Genomic DNA, 21338 nt, shown 5'->3' with positions numbered 1-21338 from the left:
TATTGCAAGCCTTTTATATATATATGGAGGCAATAATTAATTTACAACTTCAAGTACAACCCCAATTCTAATGAAGTTGGGATGTTGTGTTAAACATAAATAAAAACAGAATACAATGATTTGCATCTATTATACCCAAACATGACACCCACCTGTTCCCAATTAGCCTGTTCACCTGTGGGATGTTCCAAACAGGTGTTTGATGAGCATTCCTCAACTTTCTCAGTCTTTTTTTGCCACCTGTCCCAGCTTTTTTGGAACGTGTTGCAGCCATAAAATTCTAGGTTAATGATTATTTGCTAAAAACAATCAAGTTTATCACTTTGAACATGAAATATCTTGTCCTTGTAGTGTATTCAATTAAATATAGGTTGAACATGATTTGCAAATCATTGTATTCTGTTTTTATTTATGTTTAACACAATGTCCCAACTTCAATGGAATTGAGGTTGTATATGGGTTAACAGTCATAACCCCCTCCGAGTGAAGCCATGTGGCCAGTGACCAAAATGAGTTTGACACCCCTGGTCTATCGGGTTACTTACTTTTCATTAGATCTGGGTATGCTGGGCATACTCTTCTCTTCCCCTATGGCAAAGGGCCCTGTAGCAGCCTCAACCAGCAAACTGAACAAGGCTTCATGGTCCAGATTGGGCTCATTAGCCTGCAGCAGCTTTAGGATGGTGGCGCTGAGACGGAAGTGCAACTGGAAGAAATAAAGTTAACAATGCCTTTAAATGGGAGTGCTTTCACAAAATAAAATAAAAAATGAGTACCTCATAATTTAGACCTAAAGGCACCCAGGTTGAAATATCAGTATATAGGAGTGATTTACCTCCAGGGCCTCCATAGCCAGGTCAGGTGGATTGTGATAATGGATTTTACGAGGGTACCTGGCAGCCTCTTCATGCAGAAAGTGTGCTGCCTTCAAATTCAAACAGATGACACTCAACAAACCAGTAGACAGGCATATGACAATAGACATTAAATGAAATGACAAGAAGGGCTTTCGTATAGAAGAGGAAAGTTATGAGTGCTACAAAAAGAATTCACTGTGCTTGCATAGCCAGCCACCCGGTCCCTCCCCAATCTGCTCATGACCTCCATGACATTGTGTTTGAAATTTCAAAGTTCACCTGCCTCCAACGATTTCATCATAACAGTGCTATGACTAATGCTGTATGTTTTTATCTCTTGGGAAAACACACACGTGCGCGCGCACGCACACACGCACACACACACACACACACACACACACACACAGAGAGAACATCTTGTGAGGGGAGCAAAACAGTAATCTTTGTTTCTATAGGTGGATTATGAAACAATCTCAAGATTACAGCCTAGTTTCAAAGAATAATTTTAACACTTTGATCACACTTTTTTTTTTGTTTTTCCCTTAATAAATTCTCAGAAGTTATACATCTACATATAGGTGCATATCAGACTGGCATATGTTAGTTTTTGGAAATTCATAACCCTGTTGTTATATTATATTCAGAAGTCATTGGATATAAACAGCCAATGTCAAACTCAACAAGTGAGGTTTCCACTTCCAGAGCGGTTTACCTTTTTGTAAAGCTGCAGGTATTCCACAGGTGTCTGTTTGCGTTTCTCTGCTATCTTCCCTAGCATATAGTGAATGAGCCACTCTTCTTCATCACTGTCCCCCTCACACTGGGATGCCCCCTGGAAACACCGAGATGCAGTCTCTAACATGGATTCTCTCCTTTCCTCCATCTGAAAATAAAGACAGAGCAGAGCTTTATTTAATAAGTAAATTAGCTTATTACCACAGATCTCTACAAGGCCTTCACATGAAGAAGCAGAACATACTGTACTTGTGTCACCTCTGTTGTAAAACTAAAAATGACATAAGACCTTGTTAAAATGTGCTTCACCTGTTTTACCACCTCTGGTGGAAGCTCTTCGTGCCACTGCTTTAGCTGTCGCGAAGCAAAGGAGTGCAAAGCATATGATATGGTTCCATACTCAATCCAAAGCGATAGGTTGGAGCTATCTATCTCCAGGGCCCGCTTAAAGCAGTTGAGCACAGCCTGAGAGTGTTTCCATATGGGTACATCACTTTTTAGCTCATTGGAGTTGAGTTTCTCCTGAATGCGACTGGCCCTAGCTAAGGCCATTCCTGCCCAGGAATCAAACCTATCCACAAACACACACTGAACATCAGTGCAAGCAAAATGGAACAAAGGAGCAACTATAAAAGACATCACATTCCGCCTATAAAATTTACAACAAAAGTTCAAATCAATTACAATTAAAAGTTAAAAATTGACATTAGCTACATTACCTACCTGTTCGGACAAACACAGATGTCATGCATGTAAAACTTGATGGCTTTGGACTGCTCCTTGTTCTTGAAGTGATAATCAGCCAGCAAGTAGTAGACCTCATTAATAATTGGAGGGGCTGGAGGACTTCCCTCAGGAAGGCTTGGGGTCTTGGAAAATAACAAATTGAAAATATAATATATAAGAATTAAAAACCTTTTTTCAAAGACATTCTTAGATATGGATTATATTTAGCCAACTGCTTTGCAATTTTAATGAATCAAATTTGACAATAAAACTGTCATAATTGATCGTTTTATTCGCCATAAATTCAGTGACGGCTCATAAACTGACCTTTTTTGTCATGCCTTCAATGTAGGCTGCAACCTCGTCCATAGTGAGGGTGGGAGTTTCACTTGGGGGGGCAATTCCTGTAAACCTTCTCAACAGATTAGCTAAATCTGCAGATACGGTGCTTGTTTTGTAGCTGTCAAACTCAGGGAGGGATTTTGGTTTAAAATACTGGAACATGAAAAGGGCATCATTCCACAGCAACTCAACCTGCAACACATTTACAGGTGCATCTCAATAAATTCAAACTAGAAAACTATGTATTTCTGTAGTTCAATTACAAAATCGTACTACATACTTTAACTACACAAATGTAAACTTATGATTTTGTTGTTTAGCTTACAGCTAACAAGAACCCAAAGTTTACAATCTCCAAGAAATTACAATGTTACATAAGAAACAGTCAAAACGATTTTATGCAAATGAGGTTGGAATTAGCCTTTTGAAAAGTATTTTCTCATGTTGAGTCAAACTGTACAATTTATGACTTTCTCTCTTGGAATTGCAATGGTGAAATACAATGAACTCTCCTACAGAATTCTAATTTATTGAGATGCACCTGTATTAGTTCCAAGGATCACATTAGTGTATGCATTGTTATTAGATTTATTTGATTACAATTGACACTTGCAAAGCCTATTCAATGTACTGCAATGGGAATTCCAAGGAAAACTTGCACATGGGAATAGCATATTACGCACAGTACATGCAAGGATTTCAATGAACACATCGCTAACCGATGGCACCTCCTGATGCCTAAGCATACAAATTACAAAACCAAAACACTCGAAGGACTGCATGATTATAAGCGTCATTGTGATACATATAAATACTATTCAAGCAAGTTTGTTTTGGTTCCATTTATCACAGAATAATTTTATATTTCGATGATGATTTCACTTCACTGTCACAAAAAAAAGCACTTTGTTTTGGTGAAATTGCTCTGGTCATGCAGGTTTACTGATTGGAATACAAAGATTGTTCGATTCTTTTATATATTAATTTTTTTCAGTATTATTTTTTTTTATAAACCCGTCTGTTCAGCTGCATGGCCATGCCAAATGGTGGATCTGTATGCCTTTTTTGCTGGAACAGTTTTGCTGTGCAACGGGAGTTTAGATTATATTAGATTCTAATCTATTTAATATCCATCTGTGTTTTCAGTCAGATGGTGTTCTACTTCACAGAAGTTAAAAAGTTAAGTTTTACAGATGGTATGTAACTGAACTGCGCAATTCACAAATAAATCTGTATGCATTTTGATGTCACACCATACATTTGCATGTCTAGGGTTAGGATTGGAGAATCTGACCTGTGGAGAGGAGTGGTCTTCAAGGAAGCGGGCCTTGCTCTTCTTACTCGGGTAGGCATATAGACAGAAAAAGCACTGTTCCAAAGCCATCTCCAACTCCTCTTTGTAGGGATGACAGATATTGCTGGCAGTGCCAGTGGTTGCAAACTCTTTTTCCAAAACTCGAACCTATGGCAATCATAATATCAAATTGCTTGCAAACCTGTTCAGGTTATACATTCAAATTTATTCACACAGACAATTACGTTAGGTGAAGTCTAGAGGAGTTGTTTGTGGGTACTGTATGGCCAAACTTACGAAAAACTTGAGTAGTGAACCATCTGAACAGCAGCACATGGAGCGACGTCCAAGATACTCATGTGCGATGTTCAAAAGCATAAGGGAGGATGGCAGCATTGGAGAACCAGAGTCATCTAAAAGTCATTGTCATTGTCTTTCAGAGCAACAGCAATGTTAACAAGGCACAAGCATTAAATCAATGAGTCCACAAACCTTCATCATCCCCTACAGACATATGTTGTTGGAGCATAGCGCTGAAAGCAGCTTCTTCGTGTTTGATTATGTGATATAAAATAATCCACGGCAGCACAGAGAAGAAATAAGGCTCTTTGGGGTCTTCAGAAATTGTCATGCTAAGGTCGATCAGCTGAAAAGACAACCACAAAAAACATTAACATCCCATACAAACTAATGCCTCTTTCCATAAGTGGGTCTATAATGGAATAATGAGAGGTCAGCGCTCTTCTAACCTGAATAAGATTGTTTGCCAGTCGAGCCATACTGGAGAAGTGGGTGGTGTTGCTAAGGAGCTCCAAGTCCTTGGTAAAGCAGACATTGATGCCCTCCAACAGCTTTGTAATGGCGCTGACCCATTCTTCCTTTCCAGGTGGAGAGCTGGTTGTAGAAGAGTTGAGCTGCTGCAGAGCTTCATTCAGAGCCAACTCACTTGTCTCCAGACATTGCTGGTAGTCTTGCAGCCTCAACAATGAATTCTGTGGCAAAATTACATACACCAGAATGAGAGGCACAATCATCACTCATCCTATCTCAGCATCCCATGAACACTGGCATTTATGGTGACTCATTAGTTGCAGCATCCTCTGACCTGCAGCAGCAGAAGCTGAGCAGGATGTTCTGGTGCTGACCTAACAAATTCCAAATGTTTATTCCTGCTGCCGTAATTAAGAGTAGGCTGCAACAACCGCACAACTGATTCGAAGTCTGCAGACTCAAAGAGACGCTGGATTTCCTCCAATGACTGACAGCGCTCGAGAGACTTCAGTCTTTTATCAATCTGACCATGGAAATAGAAAAACAAATTTGGAATGAAAGAAACAGGTACTTTATTGATAAATAAAACATATCTCGTGAGTAATACACTGACCTCTTCAACAGAGATTGCTGCATCTACCCTCAAATTGGGCAGTTTGATGGTATAATATCTCCCTTCAGGGGGCTTGGGTTTGCTCTGCAACAGCCCTGTACAGACATCATAGCTCTCTAGAGCCAATTCCATGTCGCCCTGGAAAGGCAGACAAACTTCCTTGTCATATTTAGTTAAGGGTGAGTTGAACTGATTCATACAGTCTAGACGACAACAATAACAACATGTGTACTTACATGAAGCGCAAGGTATCTAGCCTTCAGCCAGTAGACGCGCACTGTTACATCTAACCACTTGTCCTCAAACAGATCTTTTTGGGATGAACCTAAAGCCAGGAGCAAAACATCAGCCTGGAAATGTTGCCCGGGGAATTCATTATCAGCTGTGTCATTGCAGGAACCAGTGCTTCTTCTAGGAGTCACTAAAGGAGAAATAAAACAGCAGTTGAAAACATGAAGTTCCCCTACAACTTTCCATCATGAAATCAATGAGCTATAATACCATCTGGACTCTAAATACAGACATACTCTATATGCCAGAACAATTTTGAGAAATCAGAACAGTGAATATAAAATATATAAAAAATATAAAAATAAGGCGTTACATAATACGGTGGACCTCACTATTTGCATGGGGACATGCATCGAGCCGGATCGCAAAGAGCAAATATCTGTGGATAATTGACACAAATTATAATTCCATTGCGGAAAAAAAAAAAAAAAAAACATTCTTGAATAAGCGGGGATAAACCGCCAATAAGTGTTTTTGGGGTTGGTTTCACCGCAAAAAAATAAATGAAATAAATATATATATATATATTGAGATATATATATGTATTTTTCTTTGATTAAAAAAAAGGAAACATTAAAAAATAAAAATCAGCGAATAGGTTGAACTGCTGTACTGTAAAAAAAAAAAAAAAAATTAAACCGAAAATATTTAAAATGTTACAATGCTTCATTAGAGGGTGCTCACAGTACCCACCAGCCTTGCCTTTGTTATGCAACCATTGCTCCAGTTGCAATTCCATACATGCCAAGCTCATTTCCAACATTTCCTGCACATAAAGCAGCAAAATACTCAATGATTACAATGTATTCATCAGAGTTGAAAGATTCCATGCTCAACCATGTCTACAGGTCATACTAAAGAAATTCTATCAGTGCCTTGGGTCAAATTAGCCTCACTGTGAACACAAATTCAAATTAAATGAAACTATTCCTCAACTACATTTAACAGTGAGGAGAAAGGAAAGAAATATAAGACCAAAACAAAGGAAAACAATGGGAAGTCATAGCTGTGTGTAACAGAGCCTACGTATTGTCTTATTTATTTTGTAGCAAACATTTCCTGTCTTGTCATTTACCCGGATGTGCTGGTTACTGCAGTCTCGAAACAAAGGGTTAGGAAGCCCACAGCTGTGCTTTCTCCAACTCTGGTAGACCTCCAGCACCACAGCAGTCATACCTGGAGGCCACTCCTCCATGAACTTCAGACCCACTGCTTTCAGATAGCCCAACATCAGGTCCAGTATTCCTCCATTGGTCATATTTTTAAGAAGGAAGTGATGAACATCCTGTTGCTCTACAAAAAAAATAAACTGTTAATAGGAAAGATGATGTCATGAACATAAAGACAGATGAAGGACTAGGTGTACCAGACTCCATGTAATCAACTGTGTCAACTTCAGCGCAGCTCCCAAGTAGAGGCTGCATGTCATCCTTTCCATCACACTGTGTCTCAAGATTACTCAGACTTTCATCTTCATTATCAGGATCAAACTTCCTTAGCCTACAAGAAGTTAAATGATTTGATGCATCTACATAACAAAAGTAAACCATCCATCTACCGTAATTTCTTGTGTATAATGCGCACTCATGCATAAAACCAAAGTTGACCTCAAAATTCTGGAAAACCCTTCTACCTATGTATAATGCATTTTTACAAATGAATGATTTTTCTTCCACCCATATGATCAAAAAATGCACTATTATCTGTATTTTGTTAGTTTTTTTCAAATAATTATTCTGAAGTCAAGCACTTTATTTTAACACGTAATTTACTTGCTCTTATTTTGAAATTAACAGCCCTACTTTTATTTAGTAAATGAGAAAACACACAGTTGTGCTCATATGTTTGATTACCCAGGCAGAATTTGTAAGATGGGTAGAATTCTTTAAAGAAAACATCAAGGGCCAGGCGAAACATTTTATTTCAATGGGATTCAAATTAAACAGTCAAGCATTTCAGAAAAGCATTATCATTAAACAAAACATAACCATAAAGAAATGAATGATGGTTGTTGTTCAGTCGTCAGTTGTATTTCAAAGAAAAAAAAATCACTATTGCACAAATTCTGCCAGAGTATGTAAACTTATGAGCACAAGTGTACGTATATGCAGTCATACGTACCCCCGTCATATTGGAATGAAAGTGTAGGCTCCACCTTTTTCATAAACTCTCGGTGGCGGTGGCATATTGGAATGAATTTGTACAGCTTTTTCATACAATTATAAAATGTGAACTTTTTTTTCCATTTTCCCTATACCTATGTATACATACACTATTGACTTGAAATTTTTTTTGGGGGGGAAATGAGCATTATACGAGGATTTACAGTACCAAGCTATCAATTATATCGCTTATTCCCACGAGGGTCACGGGTGTAACTGGAGTCCATCCCAGCTGACTTTGGGCGTGAGGCGGATACACCCTGGACTGGTCGCCATCCAATTGTAGGACACATATAGACAAAAAGCTGCATCAATAAAATGACATGAAATACAACAACAGCACACACAAGTGGTATGAACAGTAACAACACAAATGGAGGTTACCTTGAAGGAAGGTACTTAAACAGCAATTCCTGAAAATCAACCTTCTCTTCTTTTTTGCATTTGGTGTTCCTAACCCGTGCTGAACGCCTCTTGGCGGTCTCAATGTTATCTTCTACTACACGTTTCCTTTTAGGTGCTTTCTTTGCCTTGTCTGTCAGAGAAATGTCCATAGCTGTAACTGTGGATGGGGTGAAAACAATGTTATAAAATAACATTTTACATCATTAAATAGTTGTTTAAAAATGTGTAACTTATTAAAACTGACCGACAGAAGGAGAAGATGTGGGGATTTCCACAATGGTAATTTGGGTTTGGATGGCAGGTTGTGAGAGCGTTGATGTCTCAGGAAGGACAGTCGGCGGTAGAGATGAGCTGGGGCTGCTGCTCAGCACCGTCGCTTGAACTGTGCTGATCGGACTGCTGGGTTCAGGCAAGGTTTGGAGGAAGCTTCGTTCGCAGTATACTGACAAGTCAATTCTGCGTCCAAGACTCAGTCGTGGCGGCCCACATGTAGTTTGATATCTATACATTGCAATAAGGCTTTCACCCACATGCTTCCACCTGTGTTCGGAAAATACACCCATGTCAAATCAATTTGTTCAACAACAAAAATAATAATAATTATGGTATTGTTGACAGTTTCTATATATACGTTGGGTATGAAAAGTATTCAGACCCCCTTAAATTTTTCACTCGTGATAGTGCAGCCATTTGCGAGAATAATTTTTCTTTTCTTTTTTTCCCTCATTAACATTCCCACAGACATCACCCCATATTGACAGAAAAAAACAACAGAATTGTTGAGTTTTTTGCAGATTTATTTAAAAAGAAAAACTGAAATATCACACAGCCATAAGTATTCAGACCCTTTGCTCAGTATTTAGTAGAAGTGCCCTTTTGAGCTAATACGTCCATGAATCTTTTTGGGATTGATGCAACAATTTTTTCACATCTGGATTTGGCATCCTCTGCCATTCCTCCTTGCAGATCCTCTCCAGTTCTGTCAGGTTGGATGGTGAACATTGGTGGACAGACATTTTCAGGTATCTCCAGAGATGCTCAATTGGGTTTAAGTCAGGGCTCTGGCTGAGCCATTCTAGAACAGTCACGGAGTTGTTCTGAAGCCACTCCGTTATTTTAGCCGTGTGCTGAGGGTCGTTGTCTTGTTGGAATTTGAACCTTCGACCCAGTCTGAGGTCCTGAGCACTCTGGACAAGGTTTTCGTCCAGGATATCCCTGTACCTGGCCACAGTCATCTTCCCTTCGATTGCAACCAGTCGTCCTGTCCTTGCAGCTGAAAAACACCCCCACAGCATAATGCTGCCACCACCATGCTTCACTGTTGGGACTGTATTGGACAGGTGATGAGCAGTGCCTGGTTTTCTCCACGCATACCGCTTAGAATTAAAGCCAAAAAGTTTCATTTTGGTCTCATCAGACCAGATAATCTTATTTCTCACCATCTTAGAGTCTTTCAGGTGTTTTTTTTAAAGCAAACTTTCATGTGTCTTGCAATGAGGAGAGGCTTCCGTTGGGCCTCTCTGCCATAAAGCCCCGACTGGTGGAGGGCTGCAGTGATGGTTGACTTTCTCGAACTTTCTCCCACCTCCCGACTGAATCTCTTGAGCTCAGCCACAGTGACCTTTGGGTTCTTCTTTACCTCTCTCGCCAAGGCTCTTCTCCCCCGATTGCTTAGTTTGATCGGACGGCCAGCTCTAGGAAGGGTTCTGGTCGTCCCAAACATCTTCCATTTAAGGATTTTGGAGCCCAGTGTGCTCTTAGCAACCTTAAGGCAGAATTTTTTTTGGTAACCTTGGCCAGATCTGTGCCTTGTCACAATTGTCTCTGAGCTCTTCAGGCAGTCAGTTTGACCTCATGATTCTCCTTTGCTCTGACATGCACTGTGAGCTGTAAGGTCTTATATACACAGGTGTGTGGCTTTGCTAATCAGGTCCAATCAGTATTATGAAACACAGCTGGACTCCAATGAAGGTGTAGAACCATCTCAAGGATGATCAGAAGAAATGGAGAGCACCCGGGTTAAATATATGAGTGTCACAGCAAAGGGTCTAAATATTTATGGCTGTTTGATATTTCAGTTTTTCTTTTTTAATAAATCTGCAAAAAATTAAACAATTCTGTTTTTTTCCTGTCAATATGGGGTGCTGTGTGTACATTAATGAGGAATAAAAATGAACAATGATTTTAGCAAATGGCTGCAATATAACAAAGAGTGAACATTTTAAGACAGACTGAATACTTTCTGTACCCACTGTATGATTGTTGCAAGCGCTTAGTAAACTTTCTGTGTGTGACATATTATAATGAGCCCTTGAAAGGATTTTCAAACAGTTTTCAGAAACACTGTTCAGAGTACCCACGAAAGACACCGGATAGGCTTAATCAAGAGAAGATCAGGGGTTGGTTCCGTGTAAGAGAGAGTCTGTCTACGCTTCCTTAAATCCAGCGCCTCTTCCACAATGGATTTGCATTCCTCTTCCTCCACATCCACATAGTGGACAGACATGTCACTGCAAAGAACCCACAGCACAAAAAAAAGTCAAAAAGTGACATGTTGATGGGGGCTCTTCCTAAAGATTCTATAGAAATAAGTTCAGTCACCATCTCTTGAACATCTCCATTGTCTCTCTTTTAAGACTGGCCTGTTCCTCAAAGATTTTCTCCTTCAGCACCAGGCCTTTGGTGTAACAATGATCCTTTTCAAGAGCTTTACTGATGAAGTACAAACACCCTGGAAATTTGATTTAATTTTAAGGTTTGTATTGTGAAATGATAAATAGCAAACTGATAACGGCTATGTTAAACATACAGGTATAGTCACAGAGCGTGTAGAGAATAGTGATCAGATTGTCCAGGCAGGGCCAGTGGTCTGGGTTACACTGCAACCCCTCCTCAAAAGCATGCCGGGCCAGGGGAATGCGCAGTAGTCGTACAGCCACTTGTCCAATTTTGAACCACATGTTCACATCAGTGGAATCCAACATAACAGCCTACAAAAAAAATGGAGAGGACTATAAAAATGGTTTTTATCCTTTTTCCATAAAGACAACATTTTAGATGTAAAAAGCATTATGTGGTACGGTTTTATTGTTTGACCTCTAAGTAAAACTCCATCGCTGTCTCCAGGTCATCTCGTGAAGCAGCCATACTAGCCAGGTTTTTAAACGTGGAATACTTCAACATCAGTCCGGGATGCTTGAGACCCATGCTCTGATCCTCTGAGGGCATGGCCTTAAATAATAAACAATGAATTAAGGTATGTCAAACTGAGGATTTCATTTTAAATCAATTAAATTGGGATATTTTTTTCTGATCAAAAGCTTACATTTGACCATCAGATAAAAATTTATTGTTTACATAGCTTCTCACATTAGAGCAGTAATATCTGTAATTATATGATGAAAAATTATGGCAGTACCAAAACAACTGCTTAGGTGTAAGCAGACTATCAATCCATCCATCCATTCTCTTTACCACTTATCCTCACTGGTTTCACAGGTGTGCCGGTGCCTATCTCAGCTAACTTCGGACGAGAGGCGGGCTACACCCTGAACTAGTTGCCAGCCAATCGCAGAGCACATACAGACAAACAACCATTTGCACTCACATTCACACCTTAGGGCAATTTAGAGTTCTCAATTAAACTACCAGGCATGTTTTTGGAATATGGGAGGAAACCGGAGAACCCAGAGAAAACCCACGCAGGCACCGTTAGAACATGCAAACTCCACAAAACAGACAAGCAAACACCAAAGGCAGGAAAAAGGTGACCAAAAAAAAAATAATAATAACATTTTAGAGGGGAAGGGGGGGGGGGGGGGAATCCCCCGAGCCCCCACACAAAATTATTTTGATTTTAACATAAATTAAGGAATCTGGAAGATTCCTTAATTAAAAATAAATAAATAAATAAAATAAAAAATAAAGTACAATAAGGCAAAAAAATAATAAATTATTCACGCAGAAAAACGTATTTACACCGCTCAAGTACATGTTGATGTACAAATTTAAGATTAAAATAAAATTTGCCTCATTTCTGTGCTTTATTTTGTTTTGGCCTCCAACTTGAGCCAGGCCCATCTCCACCCGCACATAAGGCCAGCTTCAAGCTGTGCCACATGAATAGAATCCTCCTCTTTAAGCACTCTCATTCTGGAAAGGAATTGACTAAAATCATTGTCTGTTTCACTTCATTTTTCACTATTACCAACTTCAAAGGCTAATCCCAAATGCATCCTACAGGAAAATATGAAGTACAATATTTTTCTGTTTTTATTGGCCATTTCTGAATTTGAAGTTCGTTCATTCTTTGTTGTCACATAATCCTTAACAGCGCTCTGTCGCTTAATACATTTAACATTAACATCCGTAAACTAATTAGATAATTGTAGCGGCGTTTCCTAATTAATACAAAATGTAATAGCGGATCAGATCTTGTCGCCGATGTTATGTGTGCTTCGAAAATACAAAAGACCAGCGCAACAAATACCACACTGGCTGATCTGATGAGCAAAAATGTTGCTTAAACGCAAGAGTAGCAATAGAGGTTGTCCGCTCCAGAGGTGGGTAGAGTCGCCAAACATTGTCCTCAAGTAAGTCAAGTACTGTTACTTGACAATAATGTGACTCAAGTAAACGTAAACAGTAATCCTCCAAAACATTACACAGTGAAATTATTACTCAAGTACTGAGTAAATAGTGAGTAGCTTCTGAGTTCTTTTACCACAGCAGGAACAATAATAAAACATAAAAATTACAAAATAAAATGTGCTTGAACAAATTCTGAAGTTGCTGTGTGTATGCAAGCACAGTCAAAACTACAAAAACAAAAACCTGCAATTTACTGCACGGTGGTTTCTCAAGTTATAAGTGTGCTGAAAATATCCACGTTTGGGCAGACAGTGCCAGACAAATACTAGAATACATGAAAGCTGTTGTTATTGTTGATCTAAATGTAAACAAGAGTAGCGCGCCGTTGCCTTCATAGTAACGACGACCTTCCCAACATGGCCGCCACGGCTTATCTTGTGTGAATGAATACCTATGCCCGGGAAGCCCAATGTGAAGACATCGTGTGAGGTCATGTGACATTTTTGTGTCGTTTGATTGGTAAACTAGACTTAAACGTCAGTAGCGCTTAAATTGGATGACGCAAACAGCGGCCGATGCGGAAATCGAAGACTCGCGCACAAAATAGTTGATAAATAAGCAATAATTGATCAATAAAAGTAGCGAGCGACATTTAGATCATTGTAACGGAGTAAACTGTGACTTATTAAAACACATTCACTGCCATTGACGGCTTTAGAAGTAAAATATCCATGTTAACTGTGAAGGTTGGCAGTGAATGAGTTAACACCAGAAGCGGCGGAAGTTTTTTTCTGGTCTCGTCAACTCCTGTGACTCCGAGTGTACAGGCGGAACCTCAGGCCGCATATTAGTCCACCGCAGAGTAATATTCACAATTACCGTAATTTCTCATGTATAATGCGAATTTGCCCCCTCAAAAAAAATTTCAAAAATCAGTGGTGCGCATGATATATAGGTATAGGGGAAAATGAAAAAGACTTTCCCACTTTATAAATGTATGCCACCATCTAGAGGTTATGAAAAAGCGGTCCACGTTCATTTAAATATGCCACAGCCACCTAGAGGTTATGAGAAAGGTGTACACTTTTATTCTAATATGCCAGCGCCACCGAGAGGCTATGAAAAAGGTGTAGCCTACATTTTCATTCCAATATGACAGGGCTACTACGTATGACTGCATAATATGTACAGGTTACATACCTGGAAGAATTTGTGAAATATTTTTTTTTTTTGTTTTTTTTTTAAATATGACCAATGACTGAACAACAACCATCATTAATTTCTTTATGGTTATGTTTTGTTTGATGATAATGCTTTTCTGAAATGCATGACAGTTTAATTTCAATAACATTAAAACTAAATGTGTTTCGCCTGGTCCTTCATGTTTTCTTTAAATAATTGTATTGTACAAATTCTGCCTGGGTAATCAAACATATGAGCACAACTGTGTGTTGTCTTATTCACTAAATAAAAGTAGGGCTGTAAAATTAAAAATAAGAGCAAGTAAATTACGTGTTCAAATAAAGTGCTTAACTTCAGAATAATTATCTGAAAAAAATTAACAAAGCATAGATAATACGTCATGTTTTGCAAAATCATATATTGTAAAAATGCATTATACACAGGTAGAAGGGTTTTCCAAAATTTGGAGGTCAACTTCGGGGGTGCGTATTATACATGGGTGCACATTATACACGAGACATTTCATTACATCTGTGTGTTGATGATGAATGTGTGGAATGGATCTCGCTGCCAGCGTTCAAGGAGTACGAAACAGCCTATGAAGTCAGTGACAGCGACCCTCCTCCGCAGGAAAAACTCATTTCATTTCATTTCAAATCTACGATTTATGTAAATGGCCTATTTTGAGTTCAAAATGGTGAATTTCGCCGAAAGGTAACTGATTTGGATGTATGACACAAGGAGGCCGGATTTGAACGTGGGACCTCAGAACGGTGATGCAGATGTGCGAACCAGTCGGTCACCGTGCCGCCTGTAGACTAAATTGGAAATATTACTACGGTTATGTGAAAGACCACATTATGGCTACGGACTGTAATAAGTGAAGACAATACGTTGTATACTAGTTTACCTCTTTGAGGAGTGGTGTTTTAAGCAGCTCATGATATGCTTCGGCAGACTCCTCAAACTTGTCATGTTTCTGCAGATCTAAAGCTTTATGATACAAAGCAAAAGCCTCTGCTTCCTAGATAGAGTAAAAACAATAAAGTGTCATCTCGGAAATGTTGGCAGTAGAGAATACACATCGCACAGATTCACTGTACCTGAGCTTCTTTTGTTCTACTTTTTTTACTTTTCAAGGGGTCTTGAGACTCATCTGCAGCTGTCGATGCTGCGTTTAATGCCGCAATTCGAATCTGTAAAAAAATAATAATAATTTAAAAAAAAAACAGAAAAACATACAAGTAAACAGGAGAAGCTCACACATAGGTAAAGCTGTAAATCCAACAACCACTTGATTGCTTGACAAAACATGTTAATAGAGTGCCGCAGCGCAGTTTGACGAGGTTACCATTTTTCTATCACGGATGATGTGCTATTTGATTGCAGGCCATCCACCTTTGGGTTCAGCAGCTCCTGATCGGATCTGTTTACTAGTACAAAATAGAGTAGGGGTGAGAGAGAAAACTTGCAAGGTCAAGTGATGGGTGAGTATATAAATAATAAATAATGTGCGCTGGCAGTAGTGTGATAGCGTCTTTGGGGCTTGGTTTGGTCAAATATGATCGCTCAGCGCGCTGCCGATATGGTTAGCTTAACCTTACTCAGAATGTCAATGAAAGTATAGCATAGTTAGCTTAGCTCAGCCACGGGACTAAGTCGAATGAAGGAAATAACCAGTAAAAATATTAGTGGATCAATAACCTAATGGGCTGTCAATTTTCCGACGTTATAAAGGAGACAAACCTAAAATCTCACTAAGGTGCCTGAGCTAATGGGAGTTGGATGTGCTACTGTTTCATTCACCAGGGGAGCCGATCGATGCAAAGCGACTGAGAATAGGACTTACCATTCAATTCCGTCTCGACAGGAACTGTAACATTAATGTGATTAAATCAAGGCAGTATACTGTGAAAACTCTACAAGAGAGCTACCATACGGAGGACTGTTTCAGTTTGAAACTTCATCAATTCATCAGCCTTTGTTGTTGTTCGTGTAAGAAGCGCCCTCTCAGCCTGACGTAGGCTACTCACTAGTAAACTCGTCGCCCATTGGCCAATGCTGTATTCGCCTGCCCAATCACATTTTTGCATATTAAACACCTGCGTTTTCCTAAATTCTCACGTATGTTACGATCGGTCAAGTAATTTGTGTCAAGGCTTCTTAACATTTAAAAGCTAGGGTTGACAATCTGGAATTAACGTAATTGATATCAACAACGAGTCGGAATTCCATTTTGAGTAGTCATAGTCATAAATCATAATTCCAGTTACAGATATCTACATTTTGATTTCGCCTCATCAAAACTTGATTTCGGATATCCGACAAAGGGACAGATAGCTCTCTTGAATTGAGCTGAATTAGAGATCTCTTGAACTGGAATTATAACCAGTCAGATTCAAATTGTAGATATTTCAAACTGGAGTTGCATATATATCTACAGTTCAATTCCAGATAGCTGTCATTCACATAGCAAATATCTGTAACTGAATTGGAAACATCTGTAATGACGAACTCCGTACACAATGAACGGTAAAAGTGACGTTAATTGTCCTCGATACGTGTTCAAGATATGTGTAATGAGAAGAACATTAGTGATATCCGTAACTTGATTCCTCCTATCCACAATGAGCATTTCAGATATCTGCAACGTCATTTCGCCGAGGGCAAATCAAGTTTTGACGAGGCAAAATCAAAATGTACAGTGGGTACGGAAAGTATTCAGCCCCCCTTAAATTTTTCACTCTTTGTTATATTGTAGCCATTTGTTAAAATCGTTTGTGTTCATTTTTTTCCTCATTAATGTACACACAGCACCTCGTATTGACAGAAAAAAAAACGTAATTGTTGAATTTTTTTTATTTTTTTTTGCTGATTTATTAAAAAAAGAAAAACTGAAATATCACACAGCCATAAATATTCAGACCCTCTGCTGTGACACTCATATATTTAACTCGGGTGCTGTCCATTTCTTCTGATCATCCTTGAGGTGGTTCTACACCTTCATTGGAGTCCAGCTGTGTTTGATTCTACTGATTGGACTATTATCAAACACAGCTGGACTGTACCCACTGTAGATATCTGTAACTGGAATTATGACTAGTCAAAATCAAATTGTAGATTTCTCAAATTGGAGTCATGGACAGTCATAATCTAATTGTAGATATCTGTAATGCACAAGCGGATATCCGGAATTGAATTATAGATATCTGTAATGACGAACCCCATCCACATTAATGGCGAAAGTGACATCATTTGTCCTAGGTGAAATGACGTTGCAGACATCTGAAATGCTCTTTGTGGATAGGAGGAATCAAATTGTAGATATCTCAAAATGGATTTATGGATAGTCATAATCTAATTGTAGATATCTGTAATGCATAAGTGGATATGTGGAATTGAATTGTAGGTATCTGTCATGACGAACATCGTAAACAATGAATGGCAAACTTGACGTCATTTGTCCAAGGCGAAATTTCATTGCAGATATTTGTAATTCAGTTTTGATTCGGTGAAATTAAATTACAGATATCTCTATCTGCTGTTTCGACTAATCACAATTCGGTTTCAGATATCTTAAAAGAAAAGTTCAACAATTCAAAATGTAATTACGATTAGTCAGAATGTCATTGTTGATACCTACAATGTTAATTACGGATAGTCAAATTTTGATTTGGCTTGGCACATCAATGTGGATAGGAGGAATCAAGTTACAGATATCACTAATGTACTTTTTGACTTGGCAAAATTTAATTACAGATATCTTCAACACATATCCAGTCAAGCTATTAAATGTTAAGAAGGCTTGACGTGAAAGATGTCTTTTTACATTGAGAAATGCTGTTTTGCATTTGTTAACGCCTCTTAATTATTTGATTTGAGCTCTTGCCCAAGAGCTATCAATATTCTAAACTGCTGGTTTCGGCTCTATTAAGAAATGTATTCGGTAAAATGTAGTTAAATAAAGATCTAATAAAAACTAATAGTGAATTATGTCTGTCCTTAAAAGGATCCCACCTGCATAGCAATCAATCATCCACTAGAGGGCAAACATTTACTATATTTCAAAGGGGCTTTTAGTGTATACAATACAGCAGTGTACCGATTTGGGATGTACAGGAATGTGGTTTCACTGCAATATGTTGAAGCTTCACCCGCCTCCATTACCAGTGCATTTAGTCACATTTAAGCAGACATACGATGTAAATTATAACTAAGTTTTACTTTCATCTGAACACTCTTTTGTTTGATAACATAACAGACACTGAGATAAAAACCTGCAGGTTTAGAATTGGGGTGGGGTGGTGCACTCAGTCACCCTGCTTGTTGCAGTGCCTCTCCCACTCAACATATTGAACATCCTCACCCCACCTCTCCCGCTTGGCTGAGACTGGCTTGCTGGCTCCATTATCAATTCCTTTTGTCAGCATGTCTGCAAAAAGCAGCTTACGTCATGGTCATTACAGGCTCTATAAAAGCCAGTGTAATGCAGAATCATTGCGCAGTTGACACAGCTACATCCCAAGACACAGAGCAGATTGCCTTAAATCATGAGTTCCACCGGCTTTGACTTTTACTTTCCTTCTACTTACAAGAGGAGAACGGTTATGCGTAGTGCAGGATATGGATCTAGTGGAAGTATTGAACCAAAGGCTGCATATTTGAGCCACTCCGCCGCCACACCTTATGCGTCGTCATACAGAAGTTTTCCTACCCACAGTCGAGCTACCGCCAGCTCTTTCCTGCTTTCCGCTCCAGGGTATACAGCTGCCACCGAGCTACGCCTTGACCAAGCAGCACAGGTCACCTCTGAATTCAAACGATTAAGGACCCAGGAGAAGGCGGAACTACAAGATCTCAATGACCGCTTTGCAAGCTTCATTGATAGGGTCCATGAACTGGAGCAACAAAACAAGTTGCTGGAGACTGAACGCCTGTTGCTCAGGCAGCGCCAAACAGAACCATCAAACCTCCGGGCCCAATATGAGCACGAGATCCGTCAGCTCAATGCTGCAGTGGAGGAGGCCCGTTATGAGAGACAAGCTGCCCACCACCACAGGGCTGAGATTGAGGGCGTGTTGAAGAACCTGCAAAAATGCTATGAGGATGAAGTTCTTGGTAGGGAGGGGGCAGAAGGCAGGCTTATGGATGCCAGAAAGCAGGCAGATGTCGCAGCAATGGAGAGACGTGAGCTTGAGAAAAGAGTTGAAATTCTGTTGGATGAGCTAGCCTTCCTGAAGCGTCTCTGTGAGAGCGAAATTGCAGAACTCCAGGCCCAAATACAATATAGCACGGAGGTGTCCGTGGAGATGAATGTAGTTAAACCTGACCTATCAGTTGCTCTACGTGACATTCGAGTCCAGTATGAGACAATGGCACGATGCAATCGCCAGTCAGCTGAGGAGTGGTTCTGCAACAAGATGAATATGATGTCGGTTGGCACTGCTCGCAATACAGAGAGTGCACGTAATGTCAAAGACGAGGTTGGTGAATACCGCAGGCAGCTCAAAACTAGGACATTGGAGATTGATGCCTGCAGAGAGATAAACCAAGCACTGGAGAACCAATTGCAGGAAGTGGAGGAGAAACAGAGTGCTGAGATTTCTGCTCTGCAGGTGAGCAACTGCATGATATTGTGTGTCTTCATTGTAGGACAAAAATGTCTTCAAATCACTGTAAAATGAGAAAAACAGTTTCTAAATCTGCTGCAAAGTATCTTTCCCAAGATGTTGCTTTGGCACACAAAAATATTATAAGGTGATTTCTGCAAATAATGTCTTTTTATTTTTCTCCACAGGATGCCATAAATCATCTGGAAGAAGAATTAAGGGCAAACAAAAATGAAATGGCGCGCTACCTGAAAGATTATCAAGATCTCTTGAATGTGAAGATGGCCTTGGATATTGAAATTGCAGCCTACAGGTTGTGATCATACACATAGTTCATGTATGTTGCATTGTAATTATGAAACATGCCACAAATGTTTTTCCTTGCTCTCCATGTTTAATACAATCTTAGAAAGCTGCTTGAAGGAGAAGAGAACCGCTTAGACCGGTGTGGCCAGATGTCTTCTGTTGTTCACTCCCAAGCTGTGTTTGCTGGACCTCCTCATGGAAGAACTCTAGTCTCCATGCAATCTCAACTGCATTCGGCTGCTCCGTACCGACTGACCCCTCGATTGTACAGATCAACAGTATCCACTGAGGAGGCAATATCTGCAAGTGAAGCACAGCAAGCTGAGGCAAGGCCTCCTCAGGAAGAGGAGGACAAGGAGGAGGAGGAAGAAGAGGAGGGGGAGGAGAAGGAGGAAGAAGAGGAGGTGGAACTAGATGACAGGGAGAAGGGAGAGGAAGATGAGGAAGAAGAGCATGGCGAAGATGAAGCTGATGGAGAAGGTGAGTGTGTGTGTGTATACTCATTTTCATTTCCTAATTACTCTTGTTTCTCCCTAAAGAGGCCAAGGTAGAAGATCCATTGAAGGAGGATGAAAAGGAAGAAGTTGATGAATCTGAGCAGAAAGAAGAAGGAGAGGACAGGGATGATGAGAAGGAAGAAAGACAAAAAGAAGTGGAAACAGAGGCTGATGAGAAAAATGGAAAAGCTTAGTACGGTTTGTCCTCCACCGTGAGGCTCGGATACGTCTTCAAATTGTAATGGTGAATGTCTCACCTTGTTGCATGGACAGTACAATTTCAATATTATCAAAATTAGGAGAATTTCACAAGCACCAAAACCAATTATACTTTGTGTAAATTTGTTTGCAACGCTTTGTGCTTAAGTGTCACCACAATATAAGAAAGTCTATACTGAATTAGCTAATGTCCTTCCAGTGATTGCTATCCATAATGTGCTGCAATAATTAAAGCCCTAAAGCCTTATAAACCTAGAATCTTGGAGTGGTTTTCATTTGTAGTTCTACACACAGTTGTTGCATCAAATAAAAGGCATTTTTAATGAACACTTATTGCACGCAAATTAAACGGTTACATGGCATGGTAATAGAAGGTAATAGAATAAAGTAAACTTCTCCTGTATCACTAATGCATTATTCATTCATTAATTTTCTGTACTGCTTATCCTCACTGGGGTCGCAGGTGTGCTGGAGCCTATCCCAGTTATCTTCGGGTGAGAGGCGGGGTACACCCTGAACTAGTCGCCAGCCAATCTCAGGGCACATAGAAACAAACAACCATTCACATTCACACCTACGGGCAATTTAGAGTCTTCAATTAACCTACCATACATGGTATGGGACGTGGGAGGAAACCGTAGTATACCCAGAGAAAACCCACACAGGCATGGGGAGAACATGCGAACTCCACACAGGCGGGTTTTGAACCCGGGTCCTCAGAACTGTGAGGTGGATATGC

General features: G+C 39.7%; 2 protein-coding genes across 3 annotated transcripts in view; one reads left to right on the top strand and one right to left on the bottom strand.

Moving 5' to 3' along the window:
- Nucleotides 1–15982, bottom strand: part of cabin1 (calcineurin binding protein 1) — a 62112-nt gene extending 46130 nt beyond the window's left edge. For both annotated transcript variants that reach the window (XM_061673059.1, XM_061673060.1), the window contains exons 1-26: nt 15818–15982; nt 15320–15401; nt 15072–15164; nt 14879–14992; nt 11293–11427; nt 11006–11186; nt 10798–10927; nt 10557–10706; nt 8441–8736; nt 8176–8353; nt 6996–7129; nt 6705–6922; nt 6323–6395; nt 5575–5759; nt 5339–5476; nt 5060–5248; nt 4704–4946; nt 4447–4600; nt 4252–4367; nt 3955–4122; nt 2646–2852; nt 2316–2461; nt 1902–2163; nt 1570–1740; nt 836–925; nt 546–706 (exon numbers count right to left, since the gene is read on the bottom strand). In XM_061673059.1, coding sequence (XP_061529043.1) covers nt 546–706; nt 836–925; nt 1570–1740; nt 1902–2163; nt 2316–2461; nt 2646–2852; nt 3955–4122; nt 4252–4367; nt 4447–4600; nt 4704–4946; nt 5060–5248; nt 5339–5476; nt 5575–5759; nt 6323–6395; nt 6705–6922; nt 6996–7129; nt 8176–8353; nt 8441–8736; nt 10557–10706; nt 10798–10927; nt 11006–11186; nt 11293–11427; nt 14879–14992; nt 15072–15164; nt 15320–15322 — 3935 coding nt within the window. In that variant the 5' untranslated portion in view covers nt 15323–15401; nt 15818–15982. The remainder of the gene's footprint in view (nt 1–545; nt 707–835; nt 926–1569; nt 1741–1901; nt 2164–2315; nt 2462–2645; nt 2853–3954; nt 4123–4251; nt 4368–4446; nt 4601–4703; nt 4947–5059; nt 5249–5338; nt 5477–5574; nt 5760–6322; nt 6396–6704; nt 6923–6995; nt 7130–8175; nt 8354–8440; nt 8737–10556; nt 10707–10797; nt 10928–11005; nt 11187–11292; nt 11428–14878; nt 14993–15071; nt 15165–15319; nt 15402–15817) is intronic.
- Nucleotides 15983–18485: 2503 nt separating this feature from the next.
- Nucleotides 18486–20827, top strand: neflb (neurofilament light chain b). Its single transcript, XM_061671067.1, has 4 exons — nt 18486–19583; nt 19766–19890; nt 19987–20363; nt 20423–20827. The coding sequence occupies exons 1-4, from the start codon at nt 18519–18521 to the stop codon at nt 20572–20574; spliced, it is 1719 nt and encodes a 572-aa protein (XP_061527051.1). The 5' UTR covers nt 18486–18518; the 3' UTR covers nt 20575–20827.
- The last annotated feature ends 511 nt before the right edge of the window (nt 20828–21338 follow it).

The sequence above is a fragment of the Phycodurus eques genome, chromosome 3 (assembly GCF_024500275.1).
Source record: "Phycodurus eques isolate BA_2022a chromosome 3, UOR_Pequ_1.1, whole genome shotgun sequence".
Taxonomy (NCBI): Eukaryota; Metazoa; Chordata; class Actinopteri; order Syngnathiformes; family Syngnathidae; genus Phycodurus; species Phycodurus eques.
This window is presented reverse-complemented; position numbering and strand designations above follow the sequence as displayed.